The 20,690-nt window shown below is 44.8% G+C and overlaps 1 protein-coding gene across 2 annotated transcripts in view; it reads left to right on the plus strand.

Annotated features, from left to right (window-relative positions):
* Positions 1–19,539, plus strand: part of SMG6 (SMG6 nonsense mediated mRNA decay factor) — a 1,575,243-nt gene extending 1,555,704 nt beyond the window's left edge. For both annotated transcript variants that reach the window (XM_069615353.1, XM_069615354.1), the window contains one exon: positions 13,966–19,539. In XM_069615353.1, the coding sequence (XP_069471454.1) occupies positions 13,966–14,096 (131 nt within the window). In that variant the 3' untranslated portion in view covers positions 14,097–19,539. The remainder of the gene's footprint in view (positions 1–13,965) is intronic.
* Positions 19,540–20,690: the final 1,151 nt, after the last annotated feature.

Consider the following 20,690-nt stretch of genomic DNA (forward strand, 5'->3'; position numbering starts at 1 on the left):
GTCAGACACTACCCGTTAGCCACCATCCAGGATTGGTCAACTTACCCTGACCGATGGACTTAACCTGATTGCATGGGTGTGACCGGAGAAGGGTTTGGGGAGGTCTGACTGCATTCCATGGTGGGCCATAGGATAACCCTAAGGGAACTGTTCTTGCTTTATGGCCTAGCTGTAGGCCTTTTTTAAAGATATTCTTCCCTGGTGGCTTAGTGGAGACTTTATCACTATGGCCTTTCTGGAGACTTTTTTGAAATATAAAGATCCATGGTGATTTAGTGGGTCGTTCCGTGTACTTGAGCTCCAGCAGGCTCTGTCTGTTAGAGCCACTCTCCCCTTCTCCCTGCTGTTTTCCCGCACCACATCGGATTTCATGCTGCTTGGTACACCACCTCCCTCTCCTGATGGGCCGAGAGACCAGAATCTCTCCTTGTGCGGCTGCACCAGCTGCCTTGCCGTGCCCCCATGGCCGGTTCTATGATGTGATATTTTCACATTTTAAAGACGAACACAAAAAAGACCAATTTATTTATTTATTTTTCTGCCACTTTTGTGTTGGTTTTTACTTGATACCGAATCTCACTGTCTGTTACAGCGCCTAGATGCCTACGGGCTGTGCACGCTTCTAGAAATGCTAAAAATAAATAAATCCAAAAAATAAATATTGACATAGTTGTGAATGTGTAGCTCAGTCTACCTCGAAAAAGTATATGAAGGAGCAAGCTGATCCTGTGCAATGGTGCCTCACAACATTATAATATATCATTCTAGTCTAAACATTATATATGGCTGTATGTGACATGCCTGAACACGTTCTAATACAGATGAAACTTTTTTCAAAATAGTAGAAAATGCCTATCTGATTTCACCTTTTAAAATAATAATAATCATATTAACTTGGCAATAAGGATGGCAGTGGGGGCTTGCCCAACCACCTGAGCTGATAGCCCAGAGTGCAGTGAAGGTCCTTCATTGAGGATGAGAGGAGCCATTGCTTCCTGCCACGGCTGTAATTATTGCCATAAGCATCTGCAGCAAACAACTGGCTTAAAATGGTGAAAAAATACTCGATAGCGAGCTCACTTTCATTAATGAAAAGAAAAGCAGTCCTTTTCCATGGCAGTCGATGTGCAGTTGCGAGGACGAGGCTACGGAGCAGGGCGGAGAAGTAAAGGGTAGAAACATCTCTGTATAGCAGAGGAGCGGAACTGAGAGGCCAGCAGGGGAGAGATAGAGAGGGCCAACGCGTGCAATAGGACCACCAAACCTAGGCATTTAACCCTTGAAAATGACAGATGAACGAAATAATGACTTTTTACCACCTTACTCATTCAAGACGTGACAGTTAAGAGAGATTTTGAAACCAGCATTTGATAACAGATCACATCATTCACTAAGTAGCAACTGGAAAGCTGTCGCCAGCTAGACCAGTCTATAAAAGCCAAGGCTGAAGTTACATACTTGTCGTTTAAGACCGCATTCAGTGCTTCCTGGTAGCTCCCGCGGCCAAAGAGATTTCGAATTAACTAGCAAATCAACAAAGAAGCTGAGAGATGCAGATTGAAATAATGGCCCTAGTCTCCCCAATAACAAAAAATAAAGGCACACCTACAGATAAGTCGGACACTCTTTTAAAGGTTTCCACAATGTGGTCCAGTGGCTGAGAGGGCCAGTTCATTTATTTTCTGTAACCCAGGATCTCTGAATGCTAGGTTCATCTTTCAGCTAGTTAACTTTAAAAAATATGAATTGTTTGTCTGTTTCTTAGCTTCACCCAGTGCCTTGGCCACTGTCCTTTTTTAGGTAAGGTTTCTTTAACACTGCTTTTCGTTTCCTGATTCTAAATCACCATGCCAGAACATATTTACAAGTGTGCATTACGTGGTGGCGAAGGTGGAAGCCGCAAGCACCCTGAGGACACTTTGGGATACCTTGTATAGCCTCGGCTTCTGGTCCTCAGAGCAGCAAATGTTTCAGGAGGTTTATTTTCTGCCTTGCTAAAGCCTCTTCTGATTTCCAGCCGGATCATTGAGTCTTCCTGTGGCCTTGAGGCTTGTCAAGGCATCTTAACTCGATTTGCACCTTCAATTTCAAATCTTGCCGCAAAAGCATTTAGGACTTAATCCCATGGGGGCACTTAAAGAACTTCAGTCCGTATTTACAAGTGGAAACTGCATAGGTCCATTGGCTGGTGTGACTTCAACAATTATTGTTGATCCTGGCCTCTTTCCCTATAATTCAAAGCCTAACGACCTGATCAAAATAAACATCAGTCCAAGAGTGGATTCCGGAGTAAGTCTCTACAAGATTGACAAACCAATGCTAGTTCTAAGCACCACACCCTCAGGTAAGCTCCGACATTTAAAGCATTTTTCTTCATCTGGAAGGTTGCTCATTGCTGACTGTTAAAATCATCAAAGTCACTCAAAAAACAGTGCCATAAAAACGAATTTTGCAACATCTATTCACTTGCAGGAGATGGTCATCCTTTTTCTCCATGTCCTTTGATTCCGCTGGTACCAAGGCTTTAGGAATAAACAGTTGAATCGTTTTTAATGTGCACTTCGGATAGTGATCCGAGACAAACACAGAAGACTAACGCAAAAGAAAGTCTACAGCTCTAGACTGAGCCCTTGATGAAGAGCCCACAACCAGATTTGAGATTGGTGTCTGCAGTACTGCAGAAGTTCCCATCTTTGTCTAATTTGACATTATCAGAAGTTTCTGAAAAGGAGAGTAGGGTGGTGGTAGTGGAACAGTCCTCCTAACGAGACGTGTCACTGACTTATGGTAGTCTGAATAGCATCTAACTGGTGATCTCTCGTGTATCGAAAGAAAGGACCTAGTAGAGATTGAGCTTGGGGGGCGGGGGGGAGCTACATGGTTTCAATCCAAATCCATGCAGCAAAGGACATAGCACTCCTTAATTCCCTTGGCTGTGTCATGCTATGGCTCAAGCTTGCTGTACTTGCATTAAATACTCAGCACAAGATCTTGGTTCTTCCATCACCATTGAAGAGGTTACTGAGATGAAGTAGGCTTTGAGCAGAAAGTGAGAGAAATCAGGATGAGCGATCTCAAATCATCCAGAAGGTATGCGCCACCTAGTCTGATCAGCGTCCCTTCAGTCAACCCCAGCAATAGTATCACCACGAGCAGAGCCTGCAGTAGAAATATGTTATAAGGAAAGGGGGAGTAACTAGCCTCTGCATTGGCATTGAAGCCCCTGCCAGCACAAACGTCATCATCCATCACAGCCTCCTCACTGCATGGCTTCCAGGTGCGGAAGCATTACACGCCATTGTTCGCTTTGGCAAACACACTACTCCACTGGTGAAGTCTCACCATCTCCAACACCTCGACCAATTCATTCATGAAGTTTGTCTGCTTACATAAAATAATTAAATGAAGGAGGTGCCCAGAATTCAGCGGGGCAGAGGGCTCAACTCCCGCTCTTTCTTAGCGCAGAAGGACAGGCCATATCTATTGAGTGGTAGTTGGTACTTAATGATCAAAAGCAAGTGTGTGGGGAAAAGGTCAGCATTTAGGCATTTCTGATCTTTCGACACCTATCAAAAGGTCCATGGATGTGTGGCATTGACCTTTAGGATGCATACTTTTACATTTCCATTGCTGGAAAGCATCTGCAGTGTCAAAGGTGTGTGGTGAAAAACATTAGTAGTACATTGCATTACCATTTTGTCCTATGGTCTCCTCTGATGGGCTTCTCCAAATACATGGCATCTTATCTCACGATAAAGAAGAATGTTGTTTACGCTGCTTGGATTACTGCGTCATTAAGACAAATTATTTTCATAAACTTCTACTAGATTTTTAAACTACTTCTGGGGCTTTGCAGCAGGTGATTCCGAGTCTTCACAGAGCAACCTCTCTTCTGGTGCAGATGATTTGCTACTTATGAGCTATTTTAGCTTCTAGTTTGGATTAAATACAGTTGTGATCTGAGGCCTGCTTTCCATATGTCAAGTGTTTTCTTCTCAGGACAAATCCTCAATCAACAGCCATACAATTCCTCCAGCTCTTATGCACGATGGTGTCCCATATCCTGCTCTTCTTCAGATGAGACCCCACAGGGTTCTCTCAAGCCAAACATTCCTGGGAAGAGAAACACACAATGTCTCAGATTGCTTTTGCATTACTCCATTGATGGTGCAATGTGAGAAACATGCTGGAAGGGATACTTTTCTGGGAACTGCTTCCACATTCCTGGTGACAAATGTGTTTGTGAAGGATGTAAAGAACTTGGTGACCCAGAGATTTTTCCAGAAATGGAAGAAGTTGAATCCAAAATATGCTGGAATTGGGTCTGTCCTAACCGATGTTAACATCAGCATCCATCCTAGCACAGAGATCCAACTGGACTGCCAGAACCGGCTGGCTAGTGAGGCAGGCTAAAACAAGGTATCATTGGCTCCTACCACAAAAATAGACAATCTCGTGTGCATCTCCCAGGCATAGGAATGGTTACAACAGATGTCATCAGCAAATGTTTTACAGAGGACCACAAATGTGTTTGAAAGGACAAAGTGCTTTAAAAAACCATCAACCACTAGAAAATCTCTCTTTGGACCTATGTGCAACAAAAGGAAATAGAAAATGCTAATACGTTTTGTTAAAGTATCCAATCAAATGGATGTTACTTCTGCCAGATGTAATCCTATACTACGGGTGGTCATTCAGTCCTGGCCTGACCTCACGAGTGGTTCTAATCAAACTCCTTCACCTATTATAGGAGCCACGCAAGACTGATGTGTAAACTAGCTCTTGTGTCCCAGATGAGCTATACTATTTACAATAAGTCTACTATCGTTCAAAATACTTGCATGGCTCCAGACCATTTTTGGTACAGACATTTCAAGCCGCCTCCAAACTGCATACACAATCATAAAAGAAGATAAGAGATCATGAACAAGATTGCAACACATGGAAGAGATTCTATTTGTGTTGACTTCACAAGGGCTTCAACAACATAAACACAGAAAGGTCACCAAAATAACAGAGGTGTGCTATACAAGACATTTACATTTCAAGATGAAACCATCATACATTGCCTTCCTTCCCTGGCCACATCAGGCATACAGTTTTTCTCCATTCATGTTAATCTTGGAGCCATTTCAGTCTTTATGAATTATCCTACAGAGAAATGTTTTTGACCCTGTTCAAGTGGTCTATTGCATTTTGTTTTTTGTAACACTTTTTTTTTAATTTTAGAGGAAACTACATCATGATTGGATGCATCTTCTCATGAACATAAATTGCATACTATAGTGGGGATACTCGGATCCATCATGTATTGTAACTAATACAAGAAAAGGACAGCAACAACGAAGACCCAAACATCTCTTAATTAAACGCCCCCCCCACACCCTATTTCCCCCATATTCTCTGTATTTTGGCTGGGCAGCCCCTTGCATTGTACACACATTTTTCCAGGGATAAGCACATATCTACCTTGGAAGTCCACCTTCTCAAACGGGGCATTCCGCGGTCCCCCACTTGATAGCTATTGCTCATTTTGTCAAACCCACTGTGGTAGATAGGAGCAGTTTTTCATATCGATCATACAGAGATTCCACGCATATCCAAGCAACAGCAGCTTAGGGTCTTCTGGAATCATAGTACCTAGAACTGTGTTCAATCTATTCAGACATTTTCTCCAAAAGTATCGGGGAAGAGTACAGTCCCACAGAATATGAAGGAACATTCCCTCAGTTCCCCCAAACCATAAACGGTTAGTTTGTTTAGCCCGCCCTAATTTGAATAGAGCAGTGTCTGGGTAGTACACTCTGTGGAGTATTTTGAACTGTATTTACCAGTGCTCAGTTGAGATTCCAAACTCCCTCGGAAATATTAGTGCCTCGACTCTTTCTTTAGGTTCAATTGTGTCCACATCGCCATCCCACCTTGCTTTGAGGCTAGATATTTCCCCAGTTGCAAATGCAGTTATGACCCAATATAAAGTGGATGTGGCTTTGGTAACTATCCGTTCCAGGAGCATGTTTGTCTCAAGGGGACAACAGAATGGGATATTCTGATGTGTCTCTGTCTTTGCACCTAGAGCATGAGCAGACTGAATGTAGTGGTATTGTTCAGTGCCGGGTAGCCTGAAGGAGAGCTGGAGATCTGCAAAAGACCTTTCATTGCCATCCTCTATCACGTCTGATAAAGATAAAATAGTTCACAGTTGCCACACCTTAAAAGTACCAATCCTATTCACTTCGGGCATATATGCATTATCCCACAAGGGCTGTATTAGGGTCAGTCTGCTCCCCCACCCTATATGTTGGTGCACTTCCCTCCACACCCTTAGTATACGTTGTGTTGTATTCAGTAGGGTAGATTTCCTTGGTGCACTGTACAGGCTTTGGGTCAGTGAATGCCACCCCCCCATTTACCCCCATCCATGCCCATTCAGCCTTAATGTGAAGTAGCCGAGGTTTCCTGTGTAAGCTGTCATTTACCGTTGCTAATTGGTCCAGTAATACCGCTGTACATTGCGTAGTCCTATGCCCCCTCCCACACTGATCTCTATAGTGTGGCCAGAACAATACAAAGTTGCTTCCCACCCCACAGGGTGTGTCAATCTGGTCAAACTCCGACTTTGGGATCGTGAGCAGGGCATTCTGAAGTATTTAGAGGTACCTGGGAAGAGTCTGTATCTTAAACAGAGTGACCTTTCAAAGCAAATTCAACGGAAGTGATTTCCTGGGTGTAGCATTCTAGAGAAATATTTAAGTAACAGGATAAAGGTTCCTGGGGTGCAACTCGGTTTGATTTAGCTCTATTTGTATGCCTAAGGACTGAAAACCGACACTAGATATCTGGTAGGGACAGCCTTGAGGGGGTGGCACTGTCTTCCCCTTGTTTTGGAAAAAAGGTGGACTTTTGATAATTCACCCAGAGGTCCCTAAATGCCTCATAGTCACTGAGTGTGTAAGTCACTATCTGACGAGTGCTGAGGGTCCCCCATTCAAGAAGCCGTCTGCATATAAAGAGACTCTATCTTCCCGCCCCGATGCCCGCCAATCGTATTGCCAGGGGCTCAATCGCCAGTGTAAACAGTGAGGCGTAGAGCGGGAACCCCTGTCCAGTCCTGCGGCCGAGGTGGAAGATTCTGGTGGACACCCCGTTGACCTTGACCTCTGCTATCAGTGAATTATAGAGCAGGCAGGCCCAACCAAGAAAGCTTCCCACTTAGGTGTCATAATTCCTGTAGACATTCCCACTTAACAGAATCCAAGGCTTTCTAGAAAACCATGGAAAGCAGGACCAGTGGATCTTGGAGCCTGGAAGCTTGGCTTATTGCTAGATGTAATCTCCGAATATTTATGCGGTTAGACTTTTCTGGCATAAACCCACATTGATCTGGCTGAACCAGGGTGGGTATCACTACGATCAAATGGTTAGTAAGCACCTTGACCAGAATTTTGGCTTCCTCATTGCTGAGGGTACTGGGCCTATATCAGGAGCAAAGTTCGGGCATCTTGCCTTTTTTGGGGAAGAACCATGATACAGCCTCTCTTGAGATCCGGGGGGGAAATCCTGTTTTCTCTACTATGAGACAACATCCTGTGCAGGGGAGGGATCCTAAGGTTGCTTAACTTCTTCCAGGTTTCTATTGGGAACCCATTCAAACCCATAGCTAGCTCCTCCTCGCTGAGTTCAGCTTTCATATCTAATTTATGTTTCGATAAGTGGCTAAGAGAGATATCATGCAGGACATTCCCTCTTGTGGGCCAGTCCAGTTCTCGCAGGGCTTGATAGAGCTCCTCATAATAAGTAGCAAACATTTCAGCAATGTCCACATCTTCGGTGATCCCGTTTCCCTCGCAGTCAATTCTCTCTTGTGTCTATTCCTTTCGTCCCATCTTTCTAGCCTGGCAAGCAGTTTCCCTGTCTTATCCCTGGATTCATAACTGTGGCTTTGTTTGGCACAATGTGCCTATCGTACGTTATCCAGGGCAGAGTTCCTAAATGCCTTTTGGGCCCTAAGGAGTTCCTCCCGTGATGATGGGGACCCTATGTGGAGGAATTCTTCCTCAGCTGATATCCCCGCAGCTTCAGCCTCCTGTGTCGTCCTTGTTTGGGTTATTTTCTTTGCTGCTATTAAAGAGATAATTTCCCATCTGAAAACCATTTTGTAATCCTCCCTAAGTGTTACTGTACTATCCACTGTCCCCTCATTGAGAGCAAAATATTCAGATATCTTCGACGTTATTCAGTCCACGAATTTGGGGAAGCAGGGATAATAGCTATTCAAAAGCCACATTGCTTTGTGTCCATTTCTACTACTTTTGAGTTTCATGAAAAGCGGGGAGTGGTCTGATATCACTCTGGCCAAGAACTTAACTGAAGAAAGTTTGTGTGCATCCACTTGGGGAACAAAAAAATAATCTATATGAGACATAGATGAGTGTGCTCCCAAGAGAAATGAAAAGCCCTTGTCTTGTGTGTGCAGTGTTCTCCACAGTCCACAAGTCTGAGTGCCACTGGAAATGTGTGCAGCTTAGTGAGCGTGTTGGGGTGCCTACCCCTGAGGTGTGTCCGGTCAGAGACTGGGTCCATCACGTCATTAAAGTCCCTGCCGATATTTCACAAACACTGCCTGAATGCTGTCTGAGCTCCAGTGTCAATGGTGTAGGGGCTTACACTGCTATGATGCCTCAAGTGGCACCCAATAGTTCCCACTGCAACATCACAAATGGTTCCGTTGGGTCCTGCTGTACCGTGAGGAGCTTCAGGGGAAGCCACTTGTGAATCAGAATTAAGGTGCTCCGGGAGCCCCTACAGAAGCCAGCATGTACCGCGGTTCTATAGTTAGTTCTTTTAAAGAAATTGCACTCTGTCCCAGACAGGTGTCTTTCAGTGAGAAGGACTACATCTGGGAAGTACCTATTGAAAAATTGTAACACCAACCTTTGTTTGATACTGGAGCCCAGCCCATTCTCTCATTCCATGTTAGAAAGGAGACATATCTATTATTGTCATCGGTCCCCATGTGAGTGAGTGAAGAGTAGTACACAAGTCACAACTGTTCCGTCTGTCGTTGCTAAAAAGGCAGATGTACCATTTCTCTGTCGGAGTTCTGTGTAAGGGCCCCAATCAACCTCAATTAACACACAAACTTCCCCAAGCCCCGACCCCTGTCCTTCATCCCAACTTGAAGCACGTGTCACCCGAACATCAAAGTAACTTTTCCATAACAATCGACTATTGCTCAGCACCTGCAGCCAACAGTGGGGGGTTGTATAAAGGCAACCAGTACAGTGAGGATTGCATCCTTCATCACAGCCGGTGACTCGGGAAAGCCATGGGGTCATAAACCGTGAACTTGAGAGGGTCTCCTCTGTGTTTAGATGAGAAACAGAACTGTAAACTAGGGTCATCAGCCCCTGGCTCTGGGTTTTTGTCCCTTGTCCACAAAGTTGGGCGGATCTATGGTTCAAAGTCTGTTTTGACATTGGAGGCAGCTCCTGGTCTGGCATTGGTGGTGCCGAGTTTGCACTCGCTCTGGGACAAGGGCAGTGTCAATAGCCACTTCCAAACCCTGACCCTTTATAGCATACCTTGAGTTGTGCAGGGAAAAAGGAAGCAAATCTAATGCCTTGTGAATGTCATTTTTTCTTAATCGAATCAAAGGACTTCCTGGCTTTCTGCACCTCCTGGTATAGTCTGAAAAGAAGAACATTTTGGACCCATTGTAGGTGATCGGACCAGTGGCGCGCGCCATCTGCAACAGTGTGTCTCGGTCTCTGTAGTTTAGCAGTTTGGCTATCACAGTGCGTGGTGGTGCTCCAGGTATAAGTCACTTGTCGGTTTTCAATGTGCCCTTTCTATTAAAAAGTTACAACGTTTCTTGGGTGCCATCAAATCCTTTAGCCATTGCTTCATACAGAGACCTTCCTCCTTTTTGGGGAGCCCCAGGTTACGAAGGTGGTTGTGCCTGGACCGACCCTCGTTTTCATCCAACACGTTCTCTGAAGCCTCCGGGGTTATGTCTGCTGAGCCGTCTCAATCACCCAAGGGGCCACACACAAGATGGTGCCCGGTCTCTGAGGCAGTCAGACCCCGAAACTCAGTCTCTGGATATCTCTCACAGATCTGAGTTACAACAGGATCATCGGGAGTCGTTCTGCTACTTATTGGGTTGGGTTCGAGGGTCGTCTGGATGCTGGAGCCAGACAGGATCTAATTTGCAGGATAATTTTGGCCATGATGGAGCGAACAGAGCCAACGTCTACATAACTCGGCTGCTCAACATTGCCGGTTTGACATTTCGGGTGGTCTCAAAAAAAGACTAACTTCTTTTGTTCCCCTCATCCATAGCCCTGTGGTGGGAAACTATGTCCCACTGGGAACTCAATATAGTTACGACAAGATTGATTGGTTCCCTTTTTGAGCTTATTCACATTTCTGACTTTTAGCATATCTTAGAAGCTTGATTTTTTTTGTTGATTTTTTATTTTTGTTGTTGTTTCCATTACAACATCTTAAAGGTGAGTCAAATGCAAGCTCTTTGTGCTCACCTGCCGTGCAGTCTTTTGTTAATAGGTGTTCTGTAGCACAGTAAAATCTTTTGTGGTTTGAGTTTTTAGTTTAATCAGACAATTTCGCCTCAATTCTTTCCCAACCCACCCTCTCCTGCAAACCGATCCCTTCACACTTGAAATGTGCAAAGAAGCATTATCTTCCTCAACAAAACTGAAGAGCAAATCCAAACTACTGTCAATTTTGGGGCTTTTTGTACAGGTTTCCTGCTTCTATGAAGTCGATCACCAAATGCATAGCCACTTGTTGTACAACTTGTTAGACAGTGAACAAATCCTTCTAGTACAGATTTGGTCCCTTTCTGCCAGGGAAAAATCTGATCCTACTTCTCACCTCAGAAACAATGTTGTTGGCAATCTGTAAAGCGACCCCATGGAAGTCAAACACGTTCCTTAGGCATATATCCTGAGGCCAGAATAGGTTAAGCATCTTTGAGAAATCTCTTTAAGTAATGGGGTTTCTTTTCCTTGTTTTTCTCTTTCCATTCCTGTTATCTCTCCTTTTAGGATTGGGGGATTGAACATGATTTTCCATTGTAATTATGCCCTTTTTAGCGAAGATCCCATCCTGGAGATGGAAACATAACTTCCTTGTCATCCTGTTTCTCCTTCATTTCATGGCTATCCTCATTAAAATCAGCAGCAACTGTTCGTGTGAATAGAGAGCAGGGGTCAAGTCCTAAAAAAGGAAAGTGGAGGGACTCATTAACATACCAATTGAATGAGGTGTGACCAGAAATGAGCATATCAAGGTACCCTCTGAAAAACGTAGGGGACTCCGTCCACCCGCGTGTACTCTTGACTTTAGCCATGGTAGCGAGAAGAGCACTTGCAGGGAGCGGACCGGGGGTCAGAGGGGAATCCGCTACTGCATTGTAGGACTGGAGCTCCTTGGCTGCCTTAAAGTGATGGGGCTCTTTTTCATGCTTTACGTTGGTTGCCTGTATGTTTCTTTCATTTTTTTCCTTTGTTAATGGAGAGTATGGATTACATTTAAGCAGTAATGTTTCGATATGTCTTTAAAAATTGACTTATTCGGAGAGGCATTTATAATTATTATAAAAAATTATCTTTTATTAAATGTTCCGAAGTCCATCACATAGGCAGAAATATTCAGTTTCCATCAATGGAATGATTATTAGTTTGCTAGATGACTGGTATTGGAAGCAGCAGGCTAGCCTTCCTCCTCGGCAATGGAATGGCATCGGTATTCAGACCCATTTGTGCTAATGCTGTAAAATGGCTGCTCTGGTGGGAGAGGTGTGCTAGCGTCTGCTGAATACTGTGCTTTTTGTATTCCCCATGTGTTGAGGTGCATGCTCTTCCACAGAAAATGTGGTACCCCCCCCCCCCATCCATTCTGCTGAGGCTGTAGTGCCCTCTGTATTACTCCTGTGCTGGATGTGTCTCTGCCAAATCTAAGAATGAACCTGCATTGTGACACGTGATATACATCACCTTCTGCTTAATCAATGCAATCTTCTGTCTGCTCACTCCTTGTTAGGGGTAGCCCTTTTACCAGGGGCTGTGGGGACACCCTCTGCATTTACTCTTGGGTGGGGTGTAGCTCCTTGTGCTGAAGCTATGTGATGTCCTATATCCCTTGCTGGGTGTGGTGTAGCTCCTTCTTTTGCTTCTCTGGGAGGCGGCCCTCTTTGTTAGTTAGCGAGGAGTTGCATGCCCATTTCTGCTGATGGCATGGTATGCCCCCACTGTATTGGCTATTTAGTGACTTCATGCACATCTGAGTGGACTGCTACCTTCCTCTCATGAGGCTATGGCATTTCCAACATTCAGTGGCCTCCGCAGCATGATGTATAACCTCGCCCAGGAACCAGTACAGTCTGCATTCAATGTCCACGAGCGGTGGGCCCTCCTCCTAAATTCAATGCTCCCTTTATTAGTTTCTGAGTGAGGTGTACCTACCTGTTTTTAGGCTGTGGCACACCCTCTCCACCCTTATCCACTCCAAGGGATGTGACGTTACACGTGGAGGACTCCAGCCCCATTTGTCAGATGGATCTTAGCGGATTAGCCTGTCAGAACAGCACAGGAACTGTCACCTGGTGTTTATGCAGAGGAGCTGCTGAGTTTTGGAAAGCAGCGGATTGTGGCAGATGCCTTAACAGAATGACGGGCTCTGGCTTCTAGCAGAGGGAGCGGCTGCCAGTGTCAAACAGTGAATGTTTACTAGCAGCATTTCTAAGGAAATGAAAAAAGCAAAGAAAAGCAGCATACTCTTCCTCTGTCCTGATGTCTGTTGCTCTACGCAGTTCTGCACCCTCCCTGCCTTTGCATTCTCCTGCGACCCCTTCCTCTTTGACGTCAAACCCCTGCACGCTGCCCTACACCTCTGTGCCACCAGACCCTCTTCTATCCAGCGGCTCTGCCTCTCCTTCCATTACATCCTGCCACTGTCCTGCCATTCGAACTCATTACACTGTCCTCCTACCCTTTTCCGTGGCTTAAGAATCCTTTTTTTATTTTGTTTTACTTGTGATCAGACCACTTCAACACACTCTTGATCCACTTACTTGGCTTTACAGCCTGTGCGTGTCCTCCTTCTCTCCTCTTTGCGCCAATCCCTTTCTCCCTATGATCATATTAGTCCACACTGTCCTCCCATTGATCTGCAATAAAAGCCCCTAAACTCCCCTCGTTTTCTTCAGTCACATCCGACAGGCTAACATGCCCACCTCTGTTTCTGTCATCAGAAGCTGCATTCTCCTGCAAACCCTGCAACTCCCAGCCATAGGATACCATAATACTGCCAGGACAGGACTTTCTCGACCACCTTCAGCTCTCTCCTGGTCTGAATGCCACCATACCTTCAAAGCACCCACACCATCCTTTGCCTCCCCCGTAGCCACTAGGTCTGCCGCATTGTCCTGCGCTCCTTTCTCCCAGCCACAAGGTTTCTTCCACACTGTCCTGCACAACCTTCTCTCTGTTATTCAAGGCCATGTGCTGATTCGCACACTGCCCACCCCCCCCCTTTTTTTCCTCTGCTCGTGGCCTATGACATTTGGCCCTTTTTTCCCTCCAGGTACACGCTAGAACAAGCCTAAACATTTTATCAAAGGTGGGACATTTTTCTTGGTTTCCATCACCTGGCAGAGCTTGGCTTTTCACCACTTACCCTAGTTGTGTAAAATCGCCTGGCACCCCTTTCTTATTGCCATCAAGGTTTTGGGCTCCCATATAAAGAATGCCATTTTCTAACACCGTAAAGCTCACGACCGCACTCCAGTGAAGATTCACAAGCCACCCTAAGTGGGGCAGTCTAACTTTCTTGGAACTACAATTCAGTTTTGGTTGAGGAGTCGGGGTGGAGGCGCTTTCTTATGGCATCATCATGATTGTCTCAAGGTCTGACTTCTCTTCTGTTACCTATTTCCAGATGACCCGATCCGCCTGCAGAGGGAGGTTGTGCTGCTGACAGACGATCGCAACCTGCGTGTGAAAGCTATGACCCGCCATGTTCCTGTACGGGATATCCCTGCTTTCCTCAAGTGGATCAAAGTGGGATGAGCTGTTCGAAATGCGGGGACAATGTCCTCAGCTGAGAAAATCCTGGTCTCGACCAGCGGGCGAGAGGCCTTCAGAGGTCCTCTCTCCAGTAACATCAAACTCACACTCGAAACCAACAAGCACCCCACTCAAGTTGCATCCCCCACACTTAAACCAACATGCCACAATAAACTTGAGCTTCTAAATCCTTAAAAGCAGAATGGCAGTGCTGTGAGGGGGAAAGCCATCTGCCTGGGTGTCTTGGAAAGGTCATTGTGTAGAAGGGGTTATGTCAAAGGGTATAGCTCTGCTCGGTAACAGCGATATTTTGGAAGGTTGGTCATCTTGCTCAAGGTTGGCTAAGGGTCTGTGCGGGGAGCAGTGGCACTGCCCGCTCGCCCAGTCGTGGTCCTTGAAGTTCGCCTTGCTGATCTACAAATGCATCCAAGGACAGGTGCTGGCCAACGTGAATATGCTTGCCAGTGGTTTTTGATGTTTGAGAAGTGCAAGAGCAGACTGTCTTGTACGAGAATCCTCGTTCGATTGAAGTACGGATGTTTGAACAATGCGTGCTTATGGCGGACATGAGTGGATCCTTGCGCTCTGTATGCATCAATATGGTGTCCGCGGATGCAGCCTGTCTCTCTCTCTCGCTCTCATATATGTAGGTCTCGTCTGTCTCTATCTCTGATCAGCAGAGAAGTGCCTGATTGTGCTTTTGTTTTCGTTACCCGTTAGGCTTAGATATTATGCAACTGTGGGGTCTTTCTAGGAAATGTGCTTGTTTTATTTGCTGCTGTCCTCTCCCAGGGACTGTACCCTAACTCCATTCTTTTACCTGGAGGTTTTAATGCTTTGTGTAGATTGTGTTTTGCCCACGCCACCAGGCAGTGGCACCAAAGAAGGGTTTCTGGAGACCTCCCTTGTCAAATCATCCTCTCGATTATCCGTAGGTATGTAGCATGAAAAACTGCACCACTCTTTTAAAACCAAGTCTGGCTGGCTTGCTTTGCCTTTTTTTTATTTCATATTTAGGCCCGTTTTTGTTCCCATACATTTTTTTAAAATTGTAGTTCCCTCTGCTTGTATGACTCCTAGATTGTGAATAGTTTGTGGGGGACCTCATAGGATCAAATGAATTTGCCTCATTTTGCCCTGCCTACGAAACTGCAAAATACATTTTGTGCCAAAAGACGCATAGTCCAGTACACAATAAATGTGGCATTATGGTCTAGTAGTAGCTGCATGGCTGATTGTTGCCACCCATCTCAAGCCGCTGTACCGCCCTGTAAACCCACCCTGTGCACTGATCCACCCTGGCATAGTAAATGAATGACAACGGCACGGCGTCCACACTCAACTTAACCGTGTCTGTCAGTGCTGGACAGACCACCTGGACCAGGAAAGCGTAATCAAACAACATGGAAATGAGACCCTATATACGGACCCCTCTGTTTACACGCCCAGTTTAAGAAACACGAAACTGGGTGTTTGTCTTTTGTTCAATTGTTTAATTTAACTCAACACAATATCTTGAGGTTCCAAAAAGCAGATGGAGAACGATTCCTTGCTTTTTAGGGAGCATGTGTGTTCTCCACGCTAGAGTGCTTAGGTAAAACCTAATGAGACTCATTGAGGAGTCATTTAAATTGTTCGTGACCTTTGATGCTGCATATAAATCTGTTTAGAATTGAGGTTTTACAACTTACTTTTATTGCTGATTCATTTTGTTTGTTCACATGATAAGGATCCACTGGAACTCCTGTTGTAGAATGATTTTCATGTTGACATCTCCAAGAATTTAACTTTTTCAAGATACTGGGTTGAGTTAAATGAAATGTGGAGATTGTGTTTTCTGTTTTGTTCTGAACACTGGGGCCCATAGATGGGGTCTCATTTCCATGTTCCTTTCTCTGGCACAGGCCATGCCAACCCCTACTCACTTTGTCTTCTTAACACTATACTCGTATTCCTCCACATCAGACATGATGCGCCTCCGGCTACTGTTAACTTTTAATTCCCTCTCCAGCAGGTTCTAACCTCTAATTTTACTGCACTTATTTGAAAAAAGGTCTATAGTTTTTGATTGAGAAAATGTATGGGGTTATGACACTACCACTGATGGAGATGGGTATTCGTGGGTGGACACAGTGAAAAGAGCACTTCACATCTTGAACAGGAAGCCCCTGCAACATCTCGAGATGACATAATGGCCGGGGTGTTTGATTTTTCCTTTTTGTTTTGACAGTTCTTTTGCCCCATGGTTACATTAATACTTTTATAGAAACGTTCATTAGATAAATAAACACTGGGCACCTAGAAGTCATTTGCAGAATTTTGTTAAAAGTGGGTGAGAAAGGAGCTGCAACTATGGGAGCAATGGAGTGTGCTACTTTATTCAGTACCAAAGGGTGCATTCTGTGTTCATTTTACAGTTCAGTCCTCCTTGAATATCGCATGATGCTACAAAGCATTAATTCATTAGTAGAAAGCGTTTATGATCAGAACGAATTCTCGCCTTCTCTCTGGGCAGAGAAGGCCTTGGACTCCTGCAAACCGTTTGAGGAGCCTTCACAAATCGCACGGGTCTTCCAAAAGCTTCGATGCACTAGACTAGATTATACTTTTGGCCTCCGGACACCAAGCTGCTCCAGTAGGAGTTCAATGGTGAAGAGTCTTGAATTTTATAATCAAAATACAGGTCTAAGCGGTAATGTGCTCCTTATCACCAATACACCCTTGTAGGTTGGAAAGAAAGGGCGACTCTGGGCATTTGGTTTTGTTTATCCATAGACACAATCTCCATGTGGCAGCTTGACATTTTGTAGTCTCTAATGTTCACGTAAACCCCCTTATTTTCATCTTCTAAAATGAACGACAAAGACCATTCTACACTGCTACACCTGAAAAGGTTCCTACATGAAGATGCCTATTAGGACTACAGTCAATGCATGGCTGTCCAGGATAAAAACATACGAATCTGATTCAAATCAAGATTCTTCATTGTCAGTCAAAGTGTTTCCCGTGTGATGAGATTCTGCTAAGTTTAACTATTCAGGTTGCTGTGACATTCACTGCTGCGTGTTTTAAGTTGCCTTTCAGTATTCGCTTCTGGGTAGCACTGTAGTGCATGTCCTTTTTATGAAATGCATTAGCCCACTCGTGTGCATGTGCCTGTAACTGTGCTTCTTTGCAGTACTGCTTGGGGCTCTTTGGCATATTTTCTTTCCGAAGATGTTGATTATCCTGGTCAGTGTTGTAATCGTTACAGTCATTTGATGTGGTGGTCTGCATGCTTCAAATACTCCTTTATTTAGCACTTCTCTGCCCTTCTGTTTTTGATTAGCTGTAAAATCCCTGATAGGTAATTGGGCGGCGCTAGGCAGCAAAGTGACAAACCAGCAAGAATACAGTGTGTAGCTATGATTCATCAAGTGCAGGATTTGATCAACACCATTGTCATTCCATTTCGCAGTTCTTGTTGCAGGACTTGCTAAATGATGTATTAACTCATTTATTTGAAGCTTGTTTCTTCTGTTTGAGCACTTATATCTGGAACAATATGGCCCCCAAACCCCAAGTAATATACAGTCTTTTTTTTTGTTCTTCAATGGGACCAGTACTGTATGAGATATCAAACCTTGCAATGTTTAGAATTTATTTTTCGACTGAAATGACTGTAAACACTGTTTTATAATCTTATTAACCAACCCCCCATTTGTATAAATTTGTTTTATTCTTGTCTTGCTTTGCATGTTCATTGTCCTGTAGCTGTAGTCGAAGCATCATGCAACAGCTGCAAGGTGGGAGAGCGAAATGAATGGATGGAGAGAGAGAGAGAGAGAGAGAGCGAGAGAGAGAGCGAGGGAGAGACACCTAGGCCTATAGCGAGGCAGATAATTACAACCACTCTTATATTTACGTACCTGCCTTTAGCTTGGAACACATCACAAGGGGCACCTGGATGCTTGTGTGGCTGGTAGACCCATTCAAACATTGTCTTTTCAGCCTACGAGTAAAGGAAGCATGTGTGCACAAGAGGAGTACAAAGTATTTCTGTACACGGTCCAGGAAAGTTCTCACAATGATGCACTTCTCCTGACCACCTTTTGGAGAGATGGGCACAATAAATGATTTGTTATGTAAATTCAGGGATCTTGCACTCCTAACATGAATTGATGACACCCAAACGTGGTCTCAAGTGTGGCCTTTGTGGTAGTGTCATGGATTTGCCAGACATGGTTCATCTTGCGCTCATAGGCCAAGTATTCCCAACTTGGAAAGGTCAGTAGAAATGTGATGGTCCTGAAGCGTACATAGTGTCCAAATGGGTAACACTATTATGGAAGCCACTAGGGGACATGAGCAACACCTGCCATGAAAGACATGGTGCGTCGACGATATGGCATTTGTGAAAGGCCTCATGCTGGAATGCAGCCCCAGAGGCATCACTGCATCTGTCACACGGTGACATGTACATTATTGCAATGCTAACATGTAGCCGTAGTAAGTTAGCCTAAGATTGTTTTTGCTGTTAAGGTAACATTGTTTTATTTTGTAATTTTATGATTTCATGAAAAGCATGGGTTTTGGTTTGGCGAGAAGGTTTGATCCACATGCAAAGTATGTGATTGTTTTGTGAAGCAGGAGAGGAACTGTGTCAGGGCGGCACACGTCCTCTTTTTGTTCAGATCCCTCCACGCGCCTGTGCAAAGTATAAAAAGAAGTGCATAATTTCCTCGCTGAAGACTGTGTTCCTGCTTCATTGTATTTGGGCAACTGTCCTTTCCTCCCTAATACAGGGGATTCGCTGTCTGTCAACAGCTGTTCTGTAGGTGCATGGCTTGCTACTCTGTTCGCAAGGCTGTGTTTTCTCTCAGCTAAATAAGGCTGCTGTGTGTTGCTCGTTTAACCCCCTCTTGTGCAGGCCTACCCAGGGAGTGCAGTTTCCTCGGTTTATTTTCTTCCCACTTCCAACTAGAATGTGCACCCACCTCACTCCCCCCTCCCTTCATCTGACTTGGTTCATTGGGACCTCTCCTCACCAGCTTAGTTTACCTGCTTTCATGAAACTATTCCTACCCATGATGCCCACTTTCACGTGTTCACGGACTTCTTACTTAAAGATCATGCTTCCTCACTTGGAGACCCAGAGTTAGTGTACCCCTCCCCGTCTCCCTTTACTGCTCCCCTCTTCAGCTGCGGGTAACCACAGGAGGGAAGACCGCACACTTTTCACCTTTGTGGTGTGGTTTTGTGCCTCAAATGCTAATGCTTTTGCTTTTACCTTTTGCTGATTTCACTGTTGCATTTTTTTGGACCAGACAGTCTGTCCCCTTAACCAAGTCTGTGTGTCTGTGGGGCTGGGCTGCAGTATCATCCTTCTACCAGGACACGCCATATGTTTTCTTTTTGTTGTTTGCTGTGTAGAAACACATTTCTTAATAAAACAAACTAATTTGAATTGGTTGTCCGACTTCTGTGTTTTTTCTCCTTTGTGGGTCTCATTGTGGACTTCTATGCAATGTATTGTGACTTTGTATAGCAACTTAATTGTTTAACCTAAATACTCCTCATGTATTTGTACCTACATAGAATAAAGGTGATTGCTTTGAGCAGAAGCGCTGAGCATCAACAAACACAGCAGCAATAGCAATCCTAAAGTAGAGTCTTTACATGGGACGGATATGATGCAGTAGAAGGTTGAATTTCAAATATTAAATGGGGATTCTAATGGTTACATTATGTTCTTGCAGTGCTGACACATAACATAAACATGTGAATACTATGAAAGTGTTCACAGTGCTAGCAGTGCAGCATATCAATGTGTTTAGAGTAATTGAAGCAGGGCCGAAAGAGCTCAATGTGGAAGGTTGATGGGCAGAATGCAGGTATTTTCTCTTTACAGAGAGAGGGGATGCAGTTTAAGGGCAGGTTTGAAGGCAAGGATAGTTGTGTTTTTAATTTTAATATCTGGGAGAAGGGAGCTCAGGCACAGGGGGAATAAGCAGGAGCTATTTGAGTGCTAGGTGGTTGGGTAATAGATGAGTAGTGAGCTACAGCGGGTAGAGGAGTAGAGGCAGACGGATGCAGAAAGGCAAGGAAGGACTATGTCATGAATGGACTTGTAAGGAGGAGCCATTGGACCAGAGAACTGTGGTGCACAGAGAGCCATCCCATGTTGGGCATTAGCCATCAAATGGGCCATCCTCCACTTGAAGTACTATCTATTAGGCAGACGATTAGATTGATCACAGATTCTTCCCCCTGCCCCCATTCTCTGGATCAGCCAAAGAAAAGAGTCCAACCCAAGAGTCATGCAATGATCTTTGGACTTACAACCCTACTACTTCTCAGTCGAACATCGAAAGGGCCGGGAACAAGGTAATGTAGATTTCCTTTTGAGGTTGCCGTGTGAAGCAGTCCCGTCCAAATCGCATAGAGGAAGGGTATGTGAAAAACCCAAGGGTTTTTCCCTTCCCACTCACGGAGGATTCTCTAAACGGGTGCCATGTGGAGGGCCATCGCTTTTGGATTCCGCCCCCTGAGGACGAAATAGCGAGGGAGTATCACCTGGATAGAGGGTCCTCTGTGATTGCAGGGGGATTATCCAAA

Source organism: Ambystoma mexicanum, chromosome 9, assembly GCF_040938575.1.
Source record: "Ambystoma mexicanum isolate Mex_15411 chromosome 9, UKY_AmexF1_1, whole genome shotgun sequence".
In the NCBI taxonomy this organism is placed as follows: Eukaryota; Metazoa; Chordata; class Amphibia; order Caudata; family Ambystomatidae; genus Ambystoma; species Ambystoma mexicanum.